This window comes from Calidris pugnax, unplaced genomic scaffold, assembly GCF_001431845.1.
Source record: "Calidris pugnax isolate Ruff unplaced genomic scaffold, ASM143184v1 scaffold8, whole genome shotgun sequence".
NCBI lineage: Eukaryota > Metazoa > Chordata > Aves > Charadriiformes > Scolopacidae > Calidris > Calidris pugnax.
This window is the reverse complement of record NW_015090830.1, coordinates 21,590,076-21,611,835: the sequence shown is the minus strand read 5'-3', so window position 1 is coordinate 21,611,835 and position 21,760 is coordinate 21,590,076. Positions and strand designations below refer to the sequence as shown.

At 46.9% G+C, this 21,760-nt stretch overlaps 2 protein-coding genes and 1 long non-coding RNA gene across 4 annotated transcripts in view; all 3 read left to right on the top strand.

Moving 5' to 3' along the window:
* Positions 1-1,333: 1,333 nt before the first annotated feature.
* NHLRC1 (NHL repeat containing E3 ubiquitin protein ligase 1) lies at positions 1,334-3,959 on the top strand. 2 transcript variants are annotated; one of them, XM_014940925.1, is made up of 2 exons: positions 1,334-2,508; positions 3,269-3,959. In XM_014940925.1, the coding sequence occupies exons 1-2, from the start codon at positions 1,473-1,475 to the stop codon at positions 3,409-3,411; spliced, it is 1,179 nt and encodes a 392-aa protein (XP_014796411.1). In that variant the 5' UTR covers positions 1,334-1,472; the 3' UTR covers positions 3,412-3,959. The 2 variants fall into 2 exon arrangements, with proteins under 2 accessions (XP_014796411.1, XP_014796410.1); XM_014940924.1 differs by lacking the exon at positions 3,269-3,959 and having other exon boundaries at positions 1,334-3,008.
* Positions 3,960-4,020: 61 nt separating this feature from the next.
* Positions 4,021-12,922, top strand: LOC106887418. Its single transcript, XR_001411884.1, has 4 exons — positions 4,021-4,183; positions 5,378-5,572; positions 6,344-6,502; positions 11,407-12,922. It is a non-coding gene; the product is annotated as an uncharacterized LOC106887418 (long non-coding RNA).
* An 8,480-nt stretch (positions 12,923-21,402) lies between these two features.
* The window catches only part of LOC106887330 (kinesin-like protein KIF13A), a 128,389-nt gene continuing 128,031 nt past the window's right edge, over positions 21,403-21,760 (top strand). The window contains exon 1 of the mRNA XM_014940786.1: positions 21,403-21,580. Coding sequence (XP_014796272.1) covers positions 21,403-21,580 — 178 coding nt within the window. The remainder of the gene's footprint in view (positions 21,581-21,760) is intronic.

The following is a 21,760-nucleotide window of genomic DNA, read 5'->3' as shown; positions in this document are numbered from 1 at the left end:
CTCCCATCTTGCTTTTATTCTTATCTCTTATCTTATTCAATTTTGAAATGAAACATGTTTTGGGGCACTCTTAAAACGGGGCTTCAGTGTATAGACAAATGCCTGTGGAACATTTTTCTCCATTTTCCTTACCACGTCAGCTCTCCTCCGTAACTGCCTTCAGTCTGGAGATGTGCATGGCTTTTCTCAAACTCTGTGGTCAAACAGTAAGTTTTTAAAATATATCTTTTTCTTCTGTATCAATTCAAATAATCAAAGCTAGAAAAAAAGAAATGCAGTTCTTTTTGGGCCATTGCTGGTGGATGCTGTCTGCCTGGTGCTCTGCAGGCCGGCCTGGGCAGCTGGCAGCCCCGGGAGCAAGAGCAGCTGCTCTTCAAATCGCGTTTCCCGTGGGGCTGGCCTTGCACCAGCCCGGGCAGCTGGGCCAGAGAGGCGGGAAGCTGGCACGAGTTGCTCCTCTCTGTCCCCATTTAGTCGTGATTACGAGTTGAGAGACGAGCTGGCAGTGAGTGGCAAGAACGCTTGGTAGCAGCCACCAAGGGGGAACCATCATCAAGGAGGAAAGAGAGGAGGGAAGTGAACCAGGTGACAATAAGAGTACAGGGAGAAAATGTCCCTCTGGACATTCCCTCCAGCAAGAGCACAGCTATGAGCAGCAAACCAGCACCAGGCTTGTAGGGTGGGAGGGTTCAGAGAAAGCCTGTGGAGTTGCTGTGTGTTCATCTCAACACCAGCCTTCTTTTGTGGGTCTTCTGTCACTCCAGTATGGATACCAGAGGAAGGGCATGAAGATGATAAGAGGGCTGGAGCACCTCTTCTGTGAGGACAGGCTGAGAGAGTTGGGGTTGTTCAGCCTGGAGAGGAGAAGGCTCCAGGGAGACCTTACAGCAGCCTTTCAGCACCTGAAGGGGGCTACAGGAGAGGTGGAGAGGGACTCTTTATCAGGGAGTGGAGCCATAGGATGAGGGGTAATGGTTTTAAACTGAAAGAGGGGAGATTTAGATTAGATATCAGGAGGAAATTCTGTACTGTGAGGGTGGTGAGGCTCTGGAACCCCATCCTGGAGGTGTTCAAGGCCAGGCTGGATGGGGCTTTGAGCAACCTGGTCTGGTGGGAGGTGTCCCCGCCCATGGCAGGGGGCTGGAACTTGATGATCTTTAAGGTCCTTTCCAACCCGAACCACTCTATGATACTAATGCATTTTTTTTCTTTTAAATTACAAAATTTGGGGCTCTCAAACCCCATTCGTGCCCTTGGCCTGCTCCCCTTGGCGGCTTATTTTTAACAGACGCCGGAAGAGGTGGGATCGTAGCGCGTTACAAGCCAGCAAGGCCCGAGGGGCTGTTCAGAGCGCTGCGGGGCTGGAGCTACCGCCGCCCTCCCCAGCCGCTATTTTCGGCCCCGGTGACTCCCGTACCGAAGCGGGGGGGGCGGTGCTGGCGGCCGCTCCGCCTCCCCTCACAGCGGCGGGGATGGCGGCGGCGGCGGCGGAGGAGGAGGGCGCGGACGAGGCGGAGCTGGGCCTGCTGGAGTGCCGGGTGTGCTTCGAGCGGTACGGCCCCAGCGGGCAGCGCCGGCCGCGGAACCTGCCCTGCGGCCACGTCCTCTGCCGGGGCTGCCTGGAGGCCTTGGGAGGGCCCGAGGGCCGCCGGCTGGAGTGTCCCTTCTGCCGCCGGGCCTGCGGCCGGGCCGAGACCAGCGACTGCCTGCCGCTGCTGCAGCTGCTGGAGCTGCTGGGCCCCGCCGGCCGCAGTCTCCCCTCCGCCTTGGGGAGGAGCAGAGGGGCGGCCGGGCCGGCCCCCGCCGGCCTGGGGCTCCGGTTGTCCCTTGGGGGCTGGGGGTCGTTGGTCAACCCCAGCGGGGTGGCGGCCTGCCGGAGGTCGGGGCGCCTGGCGGTGGCACACGATGGGAAGAAGAGGATCCACGTCTTTGGGCCGAGCGGATCCTGCCTGCGGCGGTTCGGGGAGCGGGGGGACGCGGGCAACGATATCAAGTACCCGCTTGACGTGACCGTCACCTGGGACGGGCATGTGGTGGTCACCGATGGCGGGGACCGCTCCGTGAAGGCCTTTGATTTTGAGGGAAGGGGGGTCCTGGCCGTCCGGGAAGGTTTCTGTTTGCCATGGGGCTTGGATTCCACCCCCGAGAGTGAAGTTATCCTCACCGACGCGGAGGCGGGAGCTCTCTACCGCTTAACGGCCGACTTCCAGAAGGGGGAATTAAAGAAGTGTCGGATGATCCGGTCTCAGCTCGTCAGCCCGAGAGGGGTTGCAGTCTCCCAGACCTCGGGTGCCATCGCGGTCATCGAGCACCTGAAAGCTCAAGGACCCAACAAGGGCAGAACCCGAGTGAAGATATTCAGTGCGGAGATGGATCTCATCGGCCAGACGGATAGCTTCGGCCTCAACCTCGTTTTCCCCTCCAAAATATATACTACAGCTGTGGCCTTTGACAAAGATGGTCGGGTTATAGTCACGGATGTCTGTAACCAGGCCGTAATATCCTTAGGAAAACCTGAGGAGTTTCCCATCTTTAACCCTCTAATTAGCCACGGGCTTTCCTATCCCGTGGGACTGACTTACATGGCAAACAATTTCCTCGCCGTCTTAGACAGCGGTGATCATTCAGTAAAAATATACAGCTCCACCTGAGTGTGTTTAGATGCTTACGGCTGTAGGTTCAAGCTGCTTTTCACCACAAAGCACGCGAAGCCCTGGTGTCTGCGGGCGTGCAGGGAGGAGGCATTTTCTGGGCTTCACTTGAAGTGAAATTGCCCTCTTTGACCAACACGCTGCGCGTCTGCAGAGGTTACCTCCAATCTCTTGCCTCTCCGCAGGAGAAGCCCTGGCTGTGGCAGGCTGTAGTCAGCCATAAATCAACCAAACAAATAATTTGGCATTTTAAAACCACTCCATACCTTGTCAGCCACGTGGTCTTGGTAATTTTTGACCATGTAATAACGAGATTTGGAATGGAGTAATGAAAGACTGGTACTAGGGAGAGAAAGTGATGCCTTGTTTGTTTACCTTTCCCAGCACGCAGTTTCCATTATTCTTTGTTAAGCAGAGCTGCACACTAATTAGAGTGACAAGAGTGGATTGTTTCCAGGATTTCTGCATGACAACGGAGACTTGCTTGATGAAATGATAAGAAAAATGGAAGCTCTGGCTCAAGGTGGTCTGAATCCAGCTAAGATCATTGCGATGGAGAACCTGCCACTGATTAGTGAGTTAGGTCAGTTGGCGCTCAAAGCGTATTTTTTCCTTAGGAAAACCTGAGGAGTTTCCCATCTTTAACCCTCTAATTAGCCACGGGCTTTCCTATCCCGTGGGACTGACTTACATGGCAAACAATTTCCTCGCCGTCTTAGACAGCGGTGATCATTCAGTAAAAATATACAGCTCCACCTGAGTGTGTTTAGATGCTTACGGCTGTAGGTTCAAGCTGCTTTTCACCACAAAGCACGCGAAGCCCTGGTGTCTGCGGGCGTGCAGGGAGGAGGCATTTTCTGGGCTTCACTTGAAGTGAAATTGCCCTCTTTGACCAACACGCTGCGCGTCTGCAGAGGTTACCTCCAATCTCTTGCCTCTCCGCAGGAGAAGCCCTGGCTGTGGCAGGCTGTAGTCAGCCATAAATCAACCAAACAAATAATTTGGCATTTTAAAACCACTCCATACCTTGTCAGCCACGTGGTCTTGGTAATTTTTGACCATGTAATAACGAGATTTGGAATGGAGTAATGAAAGACTGGTACCAGGGAGAGAAAGTGATGCCTTGTTTGTTTACCTTTCCCAGCGCGAAGTCTCTATTATTCTTCGTTAAGCAGAGCTGCACCCTAATTAGAGTGACAAGAGTGGTTTGTTTCCAGGATTTCTGCATGAGAAAGGAGACTTGCTTGATGAAATGATAGGAAAAATGGAAGCTTTGGCTCAAGGTGGTCTGAATCCAGCTAAGATCACTGCGACGGAGGAGCTGCCACTGATTAGTGAGTTACGTCAATTGGCGCTCAAAGCCCGTTAAGCAGAGCTGCACCCTAATTAGAGTGACAAGAGTGGTTTGTTTCCAGGATTTCTGCATGAGAAAGGAGACTTGCTTGATGAAATGATAAGAAAAATGGAAGCTTTGGCTCAAGGTGGTCTGAATCCAGCTAAGATCACTGCGACGGAGGAGCTGCCACTGATTAGTGAGTTACGTCAATTGGCGCTCAAAGCCTACGTTTTCCATGCCAGGGAAATGTTAATTCTGGGCGCGCTCTTTGCCATGCTAGTTTATTTCCACCTTTATTAGGGTTGTCCTGGTCTTCCTGTACAATGCATTGAGCCTGTCTCTTCATCTAGAGGTGATCTGGTGTGTGGTTACCAGCGTGGGCAGCTTTCCCTAACAGCCCCATGGAGTGTTCGTATGCAGACCACCAATAATTCTGCTTATATCAAATTAAAATTGAGTTGGCTGTGCTGCTAACACAGCTACGCTTGGGAGCTTTCCAATGCTACCTGCCCTGGGACAGGAGGATGGAAGCCTCCTCTTTCTCCTAGCCTCCAAATTTTGTTGAATTTTTTGGTGAGGTTTTGTTGATTGTGAATAACGCAGCAGGTTTACTCCAGTTTATGTTTCCTTCAAAGTAGTTTCACTGTTGGACGCGAGTTCTGGTGCCTTATTGCACAGTGGAAATTAAGATATATCTGAATAATTTTGAGAAGGATTTAGCACCTGCAGTAGAAGTCACAGCTGCATTTTTAGGCATTTACCTGCTCCTAAAATGATTATTTCGGTGGTTCAGCATTAAAAGGAAGTGAGATATAAATGTAAATGTTGCCTGAGGTAGGTTAAACAAGTAAGTTAAAATGGCCTAAAACTTTTGGTGTAATTTCTTTTATTTAGTCACTGAAATAATGACTATTAACTAACAATTTGAAATTCACAGGCAATCTTTCTATCAGTTAATTTTTAATCTGGCTTTTGGTCTGACTTCAGGGCATTTAATAACTGCATGTATTGCTGCACCGGTGATTTACCACATACTTACTGTAAATTGGAGCGGTTTAGCCCTCTAATTCAGACAATGTATTAATCTGTCTTATGTTAACATTTCCATAAACAGAACAAATTATTAAATGCAGCTATTTGTAAAGGTTAATTGAACAGTGACCTGCCAATAAAGTGTGATTTGCTTACTCCTATATCGAATAATTTAGTGAAAACTCCTCATATCTTTTAATCACGGGCTTCTCTGTTGTGATCCAATTTCTCCATTGTGGTTGCCGTGTAGATGGTTTCCTTTTTTATTTGGAGATATCCTGCTAAAGTTGTCATACAGTCTTTTTTTAATTTTTTGCTCTTGAAAACTATACAGACTTGCACATTTGGTCTTTTCCAGCCTTCTCTACTGCCAGGCCACCCAGTAAGGGCCTTTGGTGGAACCAGAAACACTCCTTGGCTATGAGGGCTTTGAGCAGGAGCCCTCTGGAGGGGTCAGGAAGGAAATTTACTCAGAGAAGCAGCCTCCTGGATTATATATTCCTTTCTAGATGCCAAGGAGACATCGGCCTTTGAGGGATATACAAACAATTAGGTAAGACTTCCTCTGGGGAACCCTTGTGTTTCCAAATGCATGCAATACCAGGGATGGTGTATTCATGCATAATTAATAGTTTATCACAATAGCACGTGTGGGACCTGGCCCCTTCCTCTGAACCATGGGCTGAGATTTCATCACCTCAAACCTTCGTGTGCACCACGAAATTTCCTAGCCCCTGCTGCCATGTAGAGAACTTTCCAGCAGCTGAAATGCTGATTTTAAAATATTCGACTCATGCTATTTTAAAAGCCACAAAAACTTCCATTGTTGCCCATTCTGCCCCCTTCTCCTTTGTTATATGACTAGAAATCACTTGATGTTTGTGTCTGTAAACAAAATGAATTTTGTGCCTTTATTTTACCTCGTTTGCCCTGTGCCACCTGCTGCCTGGCTCTGCTTTACCTACCTACTGAAAGCTAAGGTGGACTTTTTCTGTGAACAAAGCAGCTCTTTGCCTTCTGCTGTAAAGCTTGGTGCTTAGTGTTGTACAGCACTGCATCAAAGAAACCACTGCATTCTGTCTTAATTAATTTGATGCAGGTGCCTAAATAGAGAAGTCATAAAGAATTGTATAAAGCCACTAAAAATTCTGAGTTCTTCAGCGTGTAAGGGAAAATCCAGCAGTAAACCAGAGATCTTTCTTCTGCCACACAAGAGAATTTAAGATAGGGTGGGAGACAGAGATCCACCTACATGCTGATAACAAAATAAAAAGCCTTTGACGTTTTTACTTACTCTTGCCTCTCCCTTCATGCATATATGCAGATTTCCCCTATAGCTGCTGTAGATACCCGCTGCCTTCGGGGTGATACCTTCAGGCCCAGGGGACGCCTGCTGCTCCTGTCCATCTGTGAGTCTGTTGCAGTTTAGTCACAGATTTCAACCAGACCAGGAACCTGGGTTCGGAGAGCGGGATGGCAAAGGGTAAGGGGCACCTGGCACTAGGTAGGTGATGCTTTTGGGATCTGACTGGATGTGCTTGAAAAGGGGATAGCTAGATGTGTGCCTGCTCCTGGAAAAGAGCGGTGGCCATTTCATCTAGAACATCACGTGCAGCTGTGTCTAGTCACTTCAGTTACCTCAACTAGACTTTGCATAATCTGCACCTCGTGCTTTAACAATTTGGATTAAAACCAAACAAATATAACAGACAGTATTCCCTAATGTCATCTCCTCAGCCCCTACAGTAGATTGGTGTGTCTGTTGTACACACATACACACTGCGATTCCTATTTGGTTTATTTTTAAGCACTGATCTCAGGTGGCTGTTGTATATAAATATACCAGGGTAGGTTTGCAGTGTTGAAGAATAAGGGAGGCAAAAGTGTGTATCAAAATTGTGTCCTGTAACATCCATATTTTTTATTTTGCTTGTGAACAAAGTAATTTTTTTTTACTTAAAGTATATAATTAATGTTTCATATTGGTGAATAAAAGGAAGAAATACAAAGGGGAAAAAAGGTAAAATTCACTTAATTTTGGCCATTGTCTGTTTGACCATCTGTCCATTCCCTCCAGCCACGTTGCTGTGCGCATCAGTTTGATGTTTATATTTTTACAAAGCATGGTGGCAACACCACCATAGCATGTTTTTTAACATGGACTGATTTCAGGTGAAGAGGAGACCTCCTGTAACAGCCAGCCCTCAAACGCCTAAGAGTTTTACAGAGCAGTGTCCATCAGAATGTTGGCCTTGAATACGGGAGATGTTTTCTTTCTGGAAAGGTTGACAGAGGTGAAAAAAAGCAGCTTTCTCCCCTGGGGCCATGGGTTATGGTGCTGTTGCACCCTCCACAGGAGGAATTTGCCTTCATTTCTTTCTCTTCAATGCTTGGTTGGTTTTTTTTTCCTGACTCTTCTCAGAGGTCCATTGTTACAATTTACAAGTCACCTGTGAGTCACAGCTTGCCTCCACAGGGGTGTAATATAAATAACTAAGCAAAAACATACAGATTTTGCAAAATCTAAACCTCACACTCCATTCAGACATCTCAGAAGAAGTGAAATATCATTTAGAAAACGGCACATGCCTGAGGTCTAGCCCCTGTGGAGACAATTTAAATGTACTGATCATAGAATCATTTAGGTTGGAAAAGACCTTTACGATCAATGAGTCCAACACTGCTCAGTCCACCACTTAACTGTGTTCCTAACCATCATTTTCTCCCCTCATGACCTTCAGTTCCCCTATAAGTACACCAGAAGCCTCTACGTGGAATCCACTGTCCTACTTTAGAAAAGTATGGTGGGAAAGGACTCGTGAAGATGTCCTTCTGTAATCTTCCTGTCAGGTCTACCGTGCAATTTCTTGACCAGCCCTGTCCAGCCCCAGCCCTGGCGACTGCTGTTTGAGTAGCAGCCTCTCTTGGTTTGGCCAGCTGTCTCCAAAAGTGCTTCCATCTGAACAGAGGATCTTCCAGGTGGGATGTATAGCCCTCAGCAATAGGGGGGCTTTCTCCTGACCTTGCCCGCTTGTTTTGACTTGATGTGAAGGCTGCAGAGCCAGCACAAAGGCAGGAACAAGGTTCTGGAAACAAAGTAGAGATTGCCATCTGAAACGGGTATGTGCAGAGTTTGAAATTGCTGGAAGAGTTCATAATTTGTCATGTCCCACATGCAGTCCCTGGCTGTAAAGAGGAACGGGGCAGGCAGACCTCAAATAAGGTATTGGTCCTCCTCTCCGTGCAGTGCCCAGCCATGGCCAGGCAGAAGGTTGGCTCAGCCCCACTGGAGGTGAGCTGGGAACAGACACACACTGTCTGCTTGATTCCTCTTCAGCAAACCCTTTATGCTGCTGACTGCAATGGGGAATTATTAACTGCATATAAAAATCCCAGAGGTACAGAACGTGTAAATCTTCAAACTTGAAATACATTAAACCAAAGACCCACCCAGCATTTTTCCCTTTGCCAGGCGCTGCTGTGGCTCATACATCAGTCCACAGGGGGAGGAAAACTTAGCAGTTCTGTGTTTCTCCATCAAAGCGGGCATTGGCCACGCCTCCAGTCCACATTACAATTTCGACTTCATTATCTCAACTAAATGTGCTAATAATAATATGTTTATATTTGATATTGTTACATGAACATACAGGCTTTCTCTGGAGCGTTTCCTTAGCATAACCTGTCTGATTCTCCCAGGCAGCTTCAGAGCTATCTAGTACCAGAGAGGTTGTGCTTATGCCTTTTTCTCAGCACTGCTTTCCAAGAGATTTACAGATATTTTTTGAACTTGGCGCTCCAGCCTCTCTGTGAGGCAAACACAATACAAATGTCCTGGCCCTGCAGCTGCAGATGGGAGAGCTGACGATCGAGGGAAGCCTTTGGCAAGCCTGAGACTAAATCTCAGACTTCCCATTAGAAGGTCGGTGCCCTAATAAAGCAGGGAGAGTCTGTGATTAATTATCCTCTTGTCTGGGAGTTGCCTTCCTGATTTTGGAAGAAGTTTTGACATTTTACTGATGATCTTCTCATTACTAATTCCTTTGCTGTGCCCTACAAATGATGGAAATGAATACTTTTCTAAACCACAATGTATTCCCAGATAATAGCCTCCAGCGTGCTCCACAAAGGTGCATGGTTTCAGAGTTGTGAAGTGCTCTGTGAGGAGGTGTCCTGCTGTGAAGCCCCACTGAGTGATCAGGTCACTTATTGCATGTTGAGGATAGAAAGGAGGAGAAGAGATCCACTCTGAAAAGGAGAAAAAATTAATGAAAGGTGTCTGTGGCTTAAGCAGAGGGGGAACTCCACCAAGTCAGAGCACAGGAGCACACCCATGGTTCCAGTAAAGGGAATGCATTCTTAAGAGGTGAAATATTTCAGCCTGGAAAATGGACAAGACCCGATAAGGGCCGTTGCCTCTTGATGAAGTATTGACCTCTGGCAGGGGAATAACCTACATTTGAACAGATTTCCCAGCCACAATTAGGCACTTTTCAGATGGTAATCCTTAGGAGAGCTATCTATTACTCTGTATTTGGAGCAAAAATCTGTGGGAAATGAAGATTTGGAGCAAACTAAGCATTTTTAGGGAAGTATGCTCCCTATAATTGAATAAATACATGTATAGAATACTCTAAAGATCCCTCTTAATGTAGGCAAATTTGGTTCCTTGGTCACAGGTGAGCACTGTATGGGCAGTGAGTTGAGGTGAGAACAAATTCTGCTTTTATGGAATATATTTGTTTTTATCAGGAAAATACTGCTATTCAGAAGATTCTGTAAACCATTTAAAATGCTCTAGATATAGTTATATGCTTTGTGATGAATAAAAGGTAGGCAATTTTAAGCAGGATATCGCATTAGGAGAGATAAAAATGTAGCCAGGAAGATGAAAGAATTCATTTTGAGAAAACCCTGAAGATTAAAAAAAAAAAAAGAAAAAAAAATAAAAGAGAAAACCAACAAGAAAAAGAAAGATGTCCTTTATCAAAGCTTGCCTTGAAAAGTTCTAATACAAAGAAGATGGTTTTGTGTTGGGGTTTAACGCCAGCCAGTAATTAAGCACCACGCAGCCGCTCGCTCCTTTCTGTGTATGAGCACTGCTCAGCTCAGCAAACATCCCTGTGTTATCAACACTGTTTTCAGCACAAATGCAAAACATGGTACTAGCTACTATGAAGAAAATTAACTTTATGCCAGACAAAACCAGCACATCTCGAAAGAAGTATCACACCTACATAATCAAAGGAGGTAACTCATTTCCTGGTTTTTGTTCCAAATATAAATAGATAGAAGATAAAACCCATATGAAAGTATTAATGCTGGCCTAGCATGATTTCCTGAATAGTACGGACTATGGAATTTAACCAGTATTAACCACTGTTTAGTTACTAACCTGTATTGAAAGCAAGAAACAAAGAACTATTATGTCTTTTACGATCACAGACTAAGGAGCTAACGTGAAAAGAAATACAATGTCATTAATGTCATTAAAGATGTGCTTTGTAAGAAATCTATCAAAAAGAGATTAAGTATTAAAAGTTTATAGTAATCTTCATATGAAAAGGATGTGCCTGGCTCCCTTATTGTCCTTAATTACGTAGGAAATAGGGCCCTTCAGTGAGTTCTGCACCAGCTTCCCTTCAACTTGCAGCATGATATTATGGAGCCAGAAATACTTCAAATACGTGTATTAGTCTTTTTTTTTTTTTTTTTAATCCTTGTTATTCCTTAAAGTGACTTGTTTGAGTTGAGACTTGCTCTGTCATAAATAGTTTATCTGTGCAGTCATGAGTACTGCAGATGGAATTGTCCACATAAATAAAGGCTGCAGGACTGGGCTTGAAGTCAGGTGGATCCAGGCGAGTGCCGAGGGCTGCCCTGGAGAAGCCTTTGCAGCAGACTTTATGATGACAATTTCTGGGAGTGCTGCTTTGGGGGGGTTTTTGTGTGCTGAAAAGCCCTGCCCTTGTTTCGAATATATTGTAAGGAATTACGACTTTCTTTCAACATCAGAAATCTCTTGTGAAACAAATCTAGTGCAATGGTTTAGCTTTTCTTATTTATTTGTTTGGAACATACTGAACTCTTGCCTGGCTCCTGAGTTGGTCAGACTCAGTGGGTTGGTACCACACCTCCTTTTTGGGACGTGTGGTTGCTCAGTGACCAGCAATCTGGGGCAAGACTCGCTCCGGACTGTGGAGACCTTATACCTCAATGGCTCTTGCAGAGCCTGAAGAGGAGGTTACTGGTCTTGGCCAGCACTTTAGGAAAGTTACGATGTTTTCATGGTGGTAGAAACTCATTTGTAAGTTCTAGGTCCCAAAAGACTAAGCAAACGGATGTCTAAGGTTGGAGGGTAGTTGGGGACTTTTTGTTTCATTTCAGATGGAGGAATGCAGCTTTAAAGACCAGGTGGAAAGTGCACCGTTATTTCCCAAGTGTGGTAAAGTGAAATTGAAGTTGCTCCAGGCCCAGGATCAGAGATGCAGGTCAATTTATCATTTATTTTGTGATGTTCATAAAGCTGTTCAGCATTTGAATAGTGTTATCATTAAATTGCAGCTGATATTATTCTTCTCATTTTTCTACCATGTCAGTGTTACAGAGAAAAAAGCCAAAACCACCCACTTAGAAAAATTGTACCTTGAAGGTAGAAGAAAATCTTCTCCTCCTTGCATCTCTTTCACCCGAGAAATAAAACCCATGCAACTGAATTATTTTCAGGCATCTGTATCAAGCTTTCACCCTCTTGCTTGTGTTGGATTTGAATCTCTTAAGTCTTTTTTCCTGACAGTAAGCCCAAGTTTTTGATTTCTGAAATTCAACCATGTTGTTCCAATTTGTGCCTTTTGCACAGCCCTCACCCATTCTTCCCAGTTGGTTGCAGTCCCTTGAAGTGTCTTCCAGAGCTGTATTTCTCATTAGCCATTGTTTAGTGTAACTGTGTGGTGTGTGTGTGTGTGTGTGTGTTCACTCCACTTTCATTTCAGAAGGATTCATTCCCCCAGAGGTTCTATCCGTGTTTTGGTTTTGCCGGGTTTCTTTTCTAAAACAGCCTTTCATCTTTAATGCCAGACTGAAGGGAGGAAACCTCAGATCCCAACATGAATGGTGGGAAAGGACTTCAGTCATTCAGGGGACACGTTTGGGAGACAGGCGGGCAGGCTTCCTTAGGGGAGAGGAAAGGGTGAAGGACTGTGCAACTGAAACTGTGTGGGGACTAACAGTTCTAGGAACCCTTCTTGTGGGTGACCCCTATAACTGGTCTGAGTTTCCCTGACCAAGGCTGGTGTAGACAAACTGCAAGAAGCCTGGAAGATTGCATAAGGCGTCTGTTCCCCTCATTTTTATACCTGTAAAAAGCAAGCCTTTTGCCATGAATCAAAGAGGATGAAATTTGAAGTGATGTGACAACAAAGGACGGCCGGTGCTTGTACTATTTTACAGTCTTCAATCTAAAAATTAGAGTATGATCTGTTGCTGATAATTTTGTTGTTGTTGTTGTTGATTATGAGATGATTATATTTAGTATGTTTTCTTCAGGCTGGGAGGGGCAGTGATTGGGTGCTTTGTTTTTGAAATAAAAGATCCCAAGTCTTGTTACGTGCTTTAATTAGCACCTTCAGCACTTGTTTCCACCTTACACAGGAACTGATGAAACCTGTTGAACTTAATGTCAATCTTCTTGTTGACTTCAATAGACAGCAGAACAGATCCAAGACCTGTGCTGAGCTGGCTTCCATACGTTTTAACAAACACAATTCTACCGCCTCTCTCAAGGCTTTCACAGAATCACAGAATGATACGGGGTTGGAAGGAACCTCTGGAGATCATCTAGTCCAACCCCCCTGCCAAAGCAGGTCCTCCTAGAGCAGGTTGCACAGGAACGTGTCCAGGTGGGTTTTGAATGTCTCCAGAAATGGAGACTCCACCACCTCCCTGGGCAGCCTGTTCCAGGGCTCTGCCACCCTCAAAGTGAAGAAGTTCCTCCTCATGTTTAGGTGGAACTTCTTATGTTCAGGTTTGTGCCCATTTCCTCTTGTCCTGTCACTGGGCACCACTGAAAAAAGGCCAGCCCAATCCTCTTGACACCCACCCTTTAAGTATTTATAGGCATTGATCAGATCCCCCCTCAGCCTTCTCTTCTCCAGACTAAAAAGACCCAAGTCCCTCAGTCTTTCCTTGTAAGAGAAATGCTCCTAATCATCTTTGCAGCCCTCTGCTGTACACTCTCCAGCAGTTGCCTGTCCTTCTTCAACTGGGGAGCCCAGAACCGGACTGACTTTGCCTCACTCAGCTTCCTCACCTGCTGATCTCTCAATTCTCACTGTTCTCCTTTCTAATCTTTTTCAAGCAGTAGCTTCTTCTCTTCTCCACGCTTTAGAAAGACCTTTGGCCACAGCACGTATTTGCAGGCATCACTAATTGCGTAAGGAGAAAATTTGGCTTGGCCAGCATAGTTACTAGCTCGGCTTACTCAGTAAGCAAGCTTGGTGGATGCACTCCTCCCTCCCCACCCTCCTCCTCCTCCTCCTCCCAGCTTCCAAGTCTCACGGGGGGTAGCCAGCAAAGCTCAGCTTCTCTTGGAAAGCAGAAAGTAAACCAAGCTGGAGTGACACTCACATACCAGACATTCCTTACCAGAGAGAAGAAGAGGGGTGAGAGATTTCCGGGGTCGGGGGAATAATGGAAGGGCTGTCCTTCCCTTCAGTTTGCTGGGGCCTGCCTACTCATTTACATTGTAAATAACGTTACAAACCAGCTGTGACAGTTCGCTCTTTCTTAGGAGAAGCATCTGATTTCTACTAATATATAGTAGAAAAGAGGGGGGGGAAAGGAAAAATTATAAATCTCTACTAATTTAACATCAATCCCTTTTCATAACTTAATAATTATAATAACTACAGAGAGCTGATGTCAGTTCCTTTGGGACCCCGGCGATCTTACTTTTTTAACAGTACAAAACTTTCCTTTTCTTTCCCATTCCACTACCATAAACTATTATCATCACCATGATGTTTAAAGACTGTGTAGCAGCAGGTGTCTAGTAGGGTCAGCAGGACAGTGTCTCTGCTATCATGGCATCTCATAAAATCAAACTCACTCTTAAAAATAGGTTTAGTCCTCTTGGTCTTTGGTCTAAGAGGCCATTCATTCCTCTGGGACTGGAAGTCAACTCATTGCCAGCCTGAGTGTGTTCCAAGACAGAATCACAGAATGGCAGAAGGGCTGAGGTTGGCAGTGACATCTGGAGGTCACCTGGTCCACCACCCCTGCTCAAGCAGGGCCACCTAGAGCCAGTTGTGCAGGACCATGTCCAGACTGCTTTTGAGCATCTACAAGGATGAAGACTCCACCACCTCCCTGGGCAACCTGTCAGCACTTGGTCATGCTCAACAGTGAAGAGAGTTTCCTGATGTTCAGAAGGAACCTCCAGTGTTTCAGTTTGTGTCTGTTGTCTCTGGTCCTGTCACTGGGCACCACTGAAAAGAGCCTGGCTCTGTCTTCTTACACCTTCCCTTCAGGTATTTATACATACTGATGAGATCTCCCCACTCCTGAGCCTCCTCTTCTCCAGGCTGAACAGCCCCAGCTCTCTCAGTCTTTCCTCATAGTAGAGAACTTCCAGTCCCTTAGTGACCTTCGTGGCCCTCCACTGGTCTCAACCCAGTAAATCCATGTTTTATTCTCCTGGGGATCCCAGAACCGGACACAGTACTCCAGATGTGGCCTGATCAGTGCTAATTAGAGAGGAAGGCTCGCCTCCCTTGATCTGCTGGCAGCTCTCCTCCTAACGAAGCCCAGAATAAAAAGGCTGCATGAAAGGCAGTTTACACCCATTTGTTCTCGTGCTGGTGTTTTCCTTGAACTTGAGTAGTGCTGTGCTTTTAACTGGCCTGAAAGGAAGCATAAACAGCCATATCCCCTCTCAGTCTTCATTTTGCTAGACTAAACAAACTGAGCTTTTCCAGTCTGCTCTTGTTTGGTAATATTCACCACTCCCCAGTCCTCCCAGTAACCCTTTTGTGGGTCTGTTCCAGTTTGAACTACTCTTCCCTAAATGCTGTACTGAGTTTTCCAGGCGGAGTCTCTGCTGTGCTTCTACAATGGCATCTGTAGCTCCTCTCTCACTGTTGGAAATATCTCCAGTGGTAACAGCCCCAACTACATACGCTTTTGTCACGATACCACTTGGCTGTGAATCCACAGCCCTGCTCTTCCCAGTATAAACAACTTTAGGAAGGTATTTGAGTCAGGGGTGGAGTGTTTCCGGAGGTGAAAAAGGGATAACACCCAGATAATTAACATCAATAGCAATAAAAATGTAAATAAACCCATCAGTTTATAATTTCTTTCCCTGCCAGCTAAAGAATGTGAGCTACACAGCACGTGACCAGCTGTCAGAGGACAGAACTGTTGTCCCTAAATAAGGCTTCTTCACCCAGTGTGTGAAAAAACAATCAACATGTTGAGTCAAGATACTTGTCTTAATTCTGATTCTGCAGAATTGGGTGCCGGGCATTTAACAACAGCCAGCACACCACCCGTTTCTGAGAGACCAGTATTTACAGTGACAAGAAACAGCTGACTGGAGAGTTACAGTTCTTTTACCATCCCTCATCACACATATGCATTCAAGTTAATGTTTTAAACATTTTGGGAAGATCCTCTTAACTAGTTTGCTCATTATTTACAAGGGGGTATGCATTTTAGTGTTCTAATCTCCCAGGGCTCCTCTTGGACACACTAAGACTCCGTTCCAAAGCCTGTATGTCTTCTCATCCCATACTTAGACCAGGGACCGGGAGCGCGCTCCCTCCGTGGGCCTTGCTCCCCCTCCATGAGCTCTCAATATGGGAATCCTGCAACAAGTCCATCTCTTTGATCTACGTTTCGGTCAATTGTTTCTACATCTAGTCCAGGTGGATGTGCAAGAACACAATTAAGCTCAGGTGTTTCTACACCTCATCCAGGTGCAAAAGGCCCAATTAAGATTTAATTGCAGGAGTTCAGCTAAAGTTCGATCAATTTCTATTACAATTCTATACAAAGCGCTTATGTAACTTTTAAACCATATTCTTTTGACACCAGAACTATTGCCCGTATCTGGGGTTAGACTCACAGGGATATTCGATTCCCTGCCAGAAACCAAATCCCACCTGGGATGATGGAAAGATTGGCTTTGGATTCAGTAAAAACTTCAGTCAGACTTCCAGAGCATAGGGAAATGTATCTGGGCAATATAAAGAATTATTCTTGCTACTTTTTTCCCCTTCTTTGCGTCCCATCAGTTTCCTGGCTATAGCTGCATTAATCTGCTTCTAAGCTCATTTATTTCCATTAATATGAATTTTTATCGGCAGGTAGCAATGACCATTACAGTTCTCACAATGATTTGAGACTCTTTCTTCCTGCTAAGTGATGGGGAATGGGGAACAGAGCTGCCTGTCCCTGTTCTTCAGTGAGCGGAGCAAAGGGAGGATCCTCTGCAGAATGGCCATGGAGTTAAACGGAGCTAAAACTGAGCAGCTCCTCTCACAGATGTGTACTTGTATCCACTGGGCTGAATATTTGGCTGAAGTTTCTAAAAGACTATTGCAACATTGCATCAGAGGCAGGGAGAGAACGTCCAATCTGATCACTGAAATTGCATTTGATATTTTTCTCCCCGCTCCACAGCAAGGAACGTTTCAGCTTGATGGAGATGTGTCCATGCCTGCCTTGGGGACACTGGCTGTAATTGTTCACCTCTGATCCCGGAGTCTGATCTACTCTCGGGCACCCGGAGTGGGTGAGGAGCAGAGGTGGGGCCCTGGCAGGGCTTGAGACCCCATCCAGGTAAAGCCAGGATGACCTGGAACAGGTCATTCAAAACATTTGTAATTAGCCAGTAAGAACAGATTTAGGAGTGAAAGAGCCCGTAAGGCAACTCTGTTGGGAGCTGAGATAGGTTTAAACTGCAAGTGCCTGTTAAAAGCCATGTACAATGCAAGAATCTAAATACACAGCTGTCAGCCACCTCGTGGAGCTTTGAGCAGTGTCTCTCAGGCAGGATAATGCTTAGGTAGATATAATCTGCATTTATTCCTAACTTCGACAATTAAACCCTCTTTTTTTTCTTTCTGAGAGTCAGAAGAGCATCTGTCACCACAGCCCCTTTCTGGGCCCAGAGCGTTGCCATAAATACGTCGCACGCAGAAGATGATTTCCATGCCTCCAGCGCGGCTTCAGAGACACAGTCAAAACAGATCTCTGATAAGACAGAGGTGGCAACCATCCAGCCTGACTAATGTCCAGCTTCAGTTTGGAGCAAAAAGGAAATGGAAAAGCAGCCCGACAAGCTAGCAGAGGGCACTGGATAAAATCCTGCTCTCAGGTATTCTGCTGTAAATTCAACGTACCCGTCCAGTGGGGTTACTTGCAGAGCCCAGTGACACCTGTGAGACAGACATTTGGTTCCTGGCACGCAATTATGGGCAGGCACTTGCTTCCCTCGGCGCTCTCCAGATGCATTTTATTCAGCAAAAAATACAAGTTTCTGCACATAACAGGACAACCCTTTGTGTCCTGTCACAAATATAAACTCACATTTTATCCCACCCCTCCAGCATGAAATATTTCTCCCTTCTAGAATGTCTAGACCTCCGTCCTATATGCTAAATGCTATTTTAAAAAAAACACCAAACAACAAATTATTATCCATTCTTCTTTTTCACCGACATCAGTAGAAAATGTATAAAGTATTTTGTTAGAGCTACTGTTTCTTCCTATGCTTTTTCCTAACGTGAGTGTAGATGTTAACCTTAAACATTTCTGTTGGTTTCATTATACATTATTTGTTCCTTTTACCTCTTTCTCTCAGACTGGATGATGATGTAATGTTTGGGGGTTGAAAATAAAGGTTTTCTCTGTTAATTTTAATTTTTAAAAATGCTCAGGAAAAATTTGGAAACCCAACGAAAACTTTAATCTTGGCCGCTCTTATAAAACACATACCTTCATTGCAAGCATCTTTTGGACTTCGGGTGCTGTAAAACCAAAGGCTTTGTCTGTCTTTTGACGCTTTCAACACCGCTCTGCTTCCCTGCTCTCCCTGCTGCCAGCTCCTCCTCTTCTCCAGCTCCCGTGACACGAGATGAAGTAGAACGTGCCGGTGACAGCGTGCACCAGTCCGGGACAGCAAGATAGGTGCTGGGGACACTGCTGACAAGATGGATCTTCTTGGCAGGCACCGTGACATTTCTCCCTGCCCTTCGCTGAAGAAAGGAGGTCAGTGGAATGCTCTGCCCTATCGGCGGGGCTTCGGGCATCAGCTCCGGGTGCACAGCATCACTCCCCCGTTTCCACATCATGAAGTAGAGCTCAGAATATAAGGGAAGACATGGGCATGCCTTCGTGTCAAATCACATTATCCGTGTTATGCCTTGGGAAGATGAGGAGCAGTTGGAACTTCCCACCAGACTAAAGCAGGGAGTGGTATTTTCTTTATGCTCTTAGTTTAACTGTGGACCAATGGACAAATAAATGTATGGGCACGCCGGAAGGGAAGAAACAAAAATGAAAACAGATGGAAAGCACGAGACAGATGAAGACTCAGTTCTGGCCCTACTGAGGATGTAAAATTCCTGTTGACTGCAGCAGTGCAGAGCCAGAACAAAAGAGGGGGTGGAGGAAAGCAGGTAGAGGAAATTGGGGAAGGATGGCTTTAAATGATTTTGTGCCTGTGTTCCCATCCCTGTCCCCCTCACCCACCATCAGCCTCCCCTTCCTCCGGCTCTCATCTTTTCTCACTGCTGAAGGAGTAAGCTGTCATTTCTCATCTAGTATCTCCCATCCATCCATCAGCGTGTCTGGGATAGCTGGCAGCTAATTCTGGTGGGGGGAATTACCCATCAGCATCCCTCGCCAGTTCCCACGGGGCACGTGAAGTGATCAAGCTAACAAATGCTGACAGGTGAGAGACATTTCCTCCACAGTTGCTACTGGCAGCCAAGACAGAGCTGTAACGGGTTCCGTATGGTAGCTGTGTTCGGTGGGGAAACAGTGCCAGAAGAGAAACATCTCATTGGCCTGAATTGCACTCACTTCCCACAGTCCTTCACAGACTGCTCTTTGGGCTGCCTAATGATCTCATGGGCCCCCTACCACGTAACTCTGTTCCTCTTCTGCTGTAACGCCACAGGTTTAGGGGAGATGAGAAATATATTGTGCTACGCACATGCTGCCTAATGGACGTTATCAGGTCGTGGTACAGATGTTGCCAAAAGCTCTTCCTCAAGAGGACTGAAAAAACTTGTTGAAATCACCACCTCACTCTTGGCAGTTGTTTTTCAGGGCACGTTGACAGGAACGAGAAAGCAAAAATCCTTTTCCCAATTACCTAACACCAGAAAAAAATAAGGATTTCACAAGAGAACAACAGCTACAGTCTTTATTAGAACAAACTAGGTCGCATCTCCCTTTTGAGATGCTTCTGCATGGATGGCTTTCTGTACCTGCAAATGGTGGAATAAAATTCACAAACCTATTCCAGACATTAGTGAAAAGTTCTTCCCAAGACTCTGCCCACAGCCAGTATCATAGTCAATCTCATAAAGACTCCCTTTAGTTTCTCTTCAGCTAATACCACTGTTTTTATTTAATCTTGCAGTGATGTCGTTTTTCCACTAAGAGGTGGAAATTCGAGACGGAAGGGAATATTTTCCCTTCCATCTGTTGGCCGACTTCACTTTCCCAATAGCATCCAATTTTCACTGAACAACTCCATTTCTGCACAGCCATTTCAGACTTCACGCCTTATCTTGAGCCAGCGCTTACTTTGATCTGGGTTCTTACAGTCTGCAGTCATAAGCAGGATGCCTCATTTCAACATCGTTCCTTTTCTTTACTCACTGAGCCACATGCTTACAATGCATTTCATAACGAACTTCATTCCTTATGCCTGCTTCCACAGGCAAGAAATCCATGTGCGACAGCTTCTGCTAGTGACGTTCTCCAGATGCCCGGCTCTATTTGGTAACACTTCTCTTCTGCCGCAGTAAATGCCTCTCTCACTTCCTTTCAGCATTCCTGCAAGCCATGGCCGTTTGGGGCAGCCGGGCCTCCTCCAGAGATGTTCCTCTCGGTCGCTTTGCAGGGCTCTTCTGGCTGGTGTGCTGGCAGCCAGGAGGGTTGATCTTCTCAGCACCATCCGTTGGTTTCACCTCTGTTTGAAAGGTCTGCTCTTTCCGAGTGCCACTATCTGTTCATCATTTGTTGTTTAGCCCATCCTCCCTTCAGTACTTTAGCCTCCGAGTAGACCGAATAAGCCCGTTTGGGTTTAACCCTGTCTTTTCAGTAAAGAAAATGTTACAGACGTCATTATTTTGCAGCTGGGATTCCCACCAGTTAGCTGCATTGATGATAAGGATTGATTCCTTAGAAGGCATTTTCCTGAAGCTAAGAAAACACTTCCAGGGGGGGAAAACAAAGTTTTAACCGGAGGCTTCAAAAAGGCAGCTGCAGTTTTGACTATAAATCCTCCTTGGCTTGTCCACTGGAAGCTCAGCCATCCCTGGAGCTGGTGGTTGTGGGGGTAACGTACTGCAGGTGGTAACGCTTCTCCCCCAGCGTTAAACTTGCTGCTGGCAGATGGACACAACCCTCGCCTGTGGCATTTGGGCAGGCACTTGTCAAGGGTGGCCTGGAAGAGCAGCATGGCATGAGAGACCTCAGCGCTTCGCAGGCAGCCCTTTTCCAAGAAGGTGAAGCATTGGCTGGGCCCATCACCCCCTCACCCTGAGGCACTGCCACCACTTCCAGCCCTGTGTATTGGAAGGCTGCTATAAGGTCTGCCCTGACCCTTCTCTTCTCCAGGCTGACCAACCCCAGCTCCCTCCACCTGTCCTCACAGGAGAGGTGCTCCATCCCCCTGATCATCTTCATGGCCCTGCGCTGGACCCGTTCAACAGGTCCATGCCCTTTCTATGTTGAGGACTCCAGAGGTGGACACAGTACTTATTTCCTAATTCAGCACTGTACATTTTCTGCCTCAAAAAAAGACCCCTAGCGCCATGGCATTTCGCTCAGGGCCGTTCCTCGCTACATGGAAACCTGGCAGCCGGTAGGACCAGCCGGTGGCCGTTACCGCCGTACAAACCACGGCAGCGGCTCCCTAGAAGGGCCTGAAGAGAAAGCAGGGCCTGAGGGGCAGGACCCAAGGGGGCAAAAAAGGCCCGAGGGGCAGGAAGGGCCTGAGGAGCCATTTCCTCAGCATCTTGTAACCCCTGTGAGGCGAGGGGCAGGACCCTTCCTCCCCCCTCCCTGTACGCATGCGCGGGAGAGCGCCGCAGCGCCCCCTTTCCGCGCTTTCCCGCCACTGCAGGGAGCGGCCCCTCGCGCATGCTCAGTCGGCAGAAGCCGCCGGCCGAGGAGGGGCGGGGGGGAGCGGTTCCCTCCCCGTCCCTCTGTACCGAAGGCGCTCGGGTGTTTCCGGCACCACCGAGCTCCTTTCCTCGCGCCTCCCCGGGGCTGCTCGCCGCAATCCCGGCGGCGCGGCGGGAGGAGGCGGAAGATGGCGGTTGGGACGGGCGGGGGGGCGGTGGTTATGCAAACGAAGCCGTCGGCAGCCAGTGCCGGGGCGGACCGAGGCTGAGCTGGGAGGCGGCTGGGGCTGCGGACACCGCCGCCCTCCCCGGCGCCGGACCCTCCTCCTCCTCCTCCTCCTCCTTTTCCTCCTCCCTCCGTCGCCGCCTCTCGC

What these genes read in the sequence shown, in the direction of transcription:
- NHLRC1 (XM_014940925.1), top strand. Translation starts at nt 1,473, where the DNA reads ATGGCGGCGGCGGCGGCGGAGGAGGAGGGCGCGGACGAGGCGGAGCTG. An exon ending in CCAGGCCGTAATATCCTTAG is followed by an intron (nt 2,509 to 3,268) that starts GAAAACCTGAGG and finishes TTTTTTCCTTAG; the next exon opens with GAAAACCTGAGGAGTTTCCC.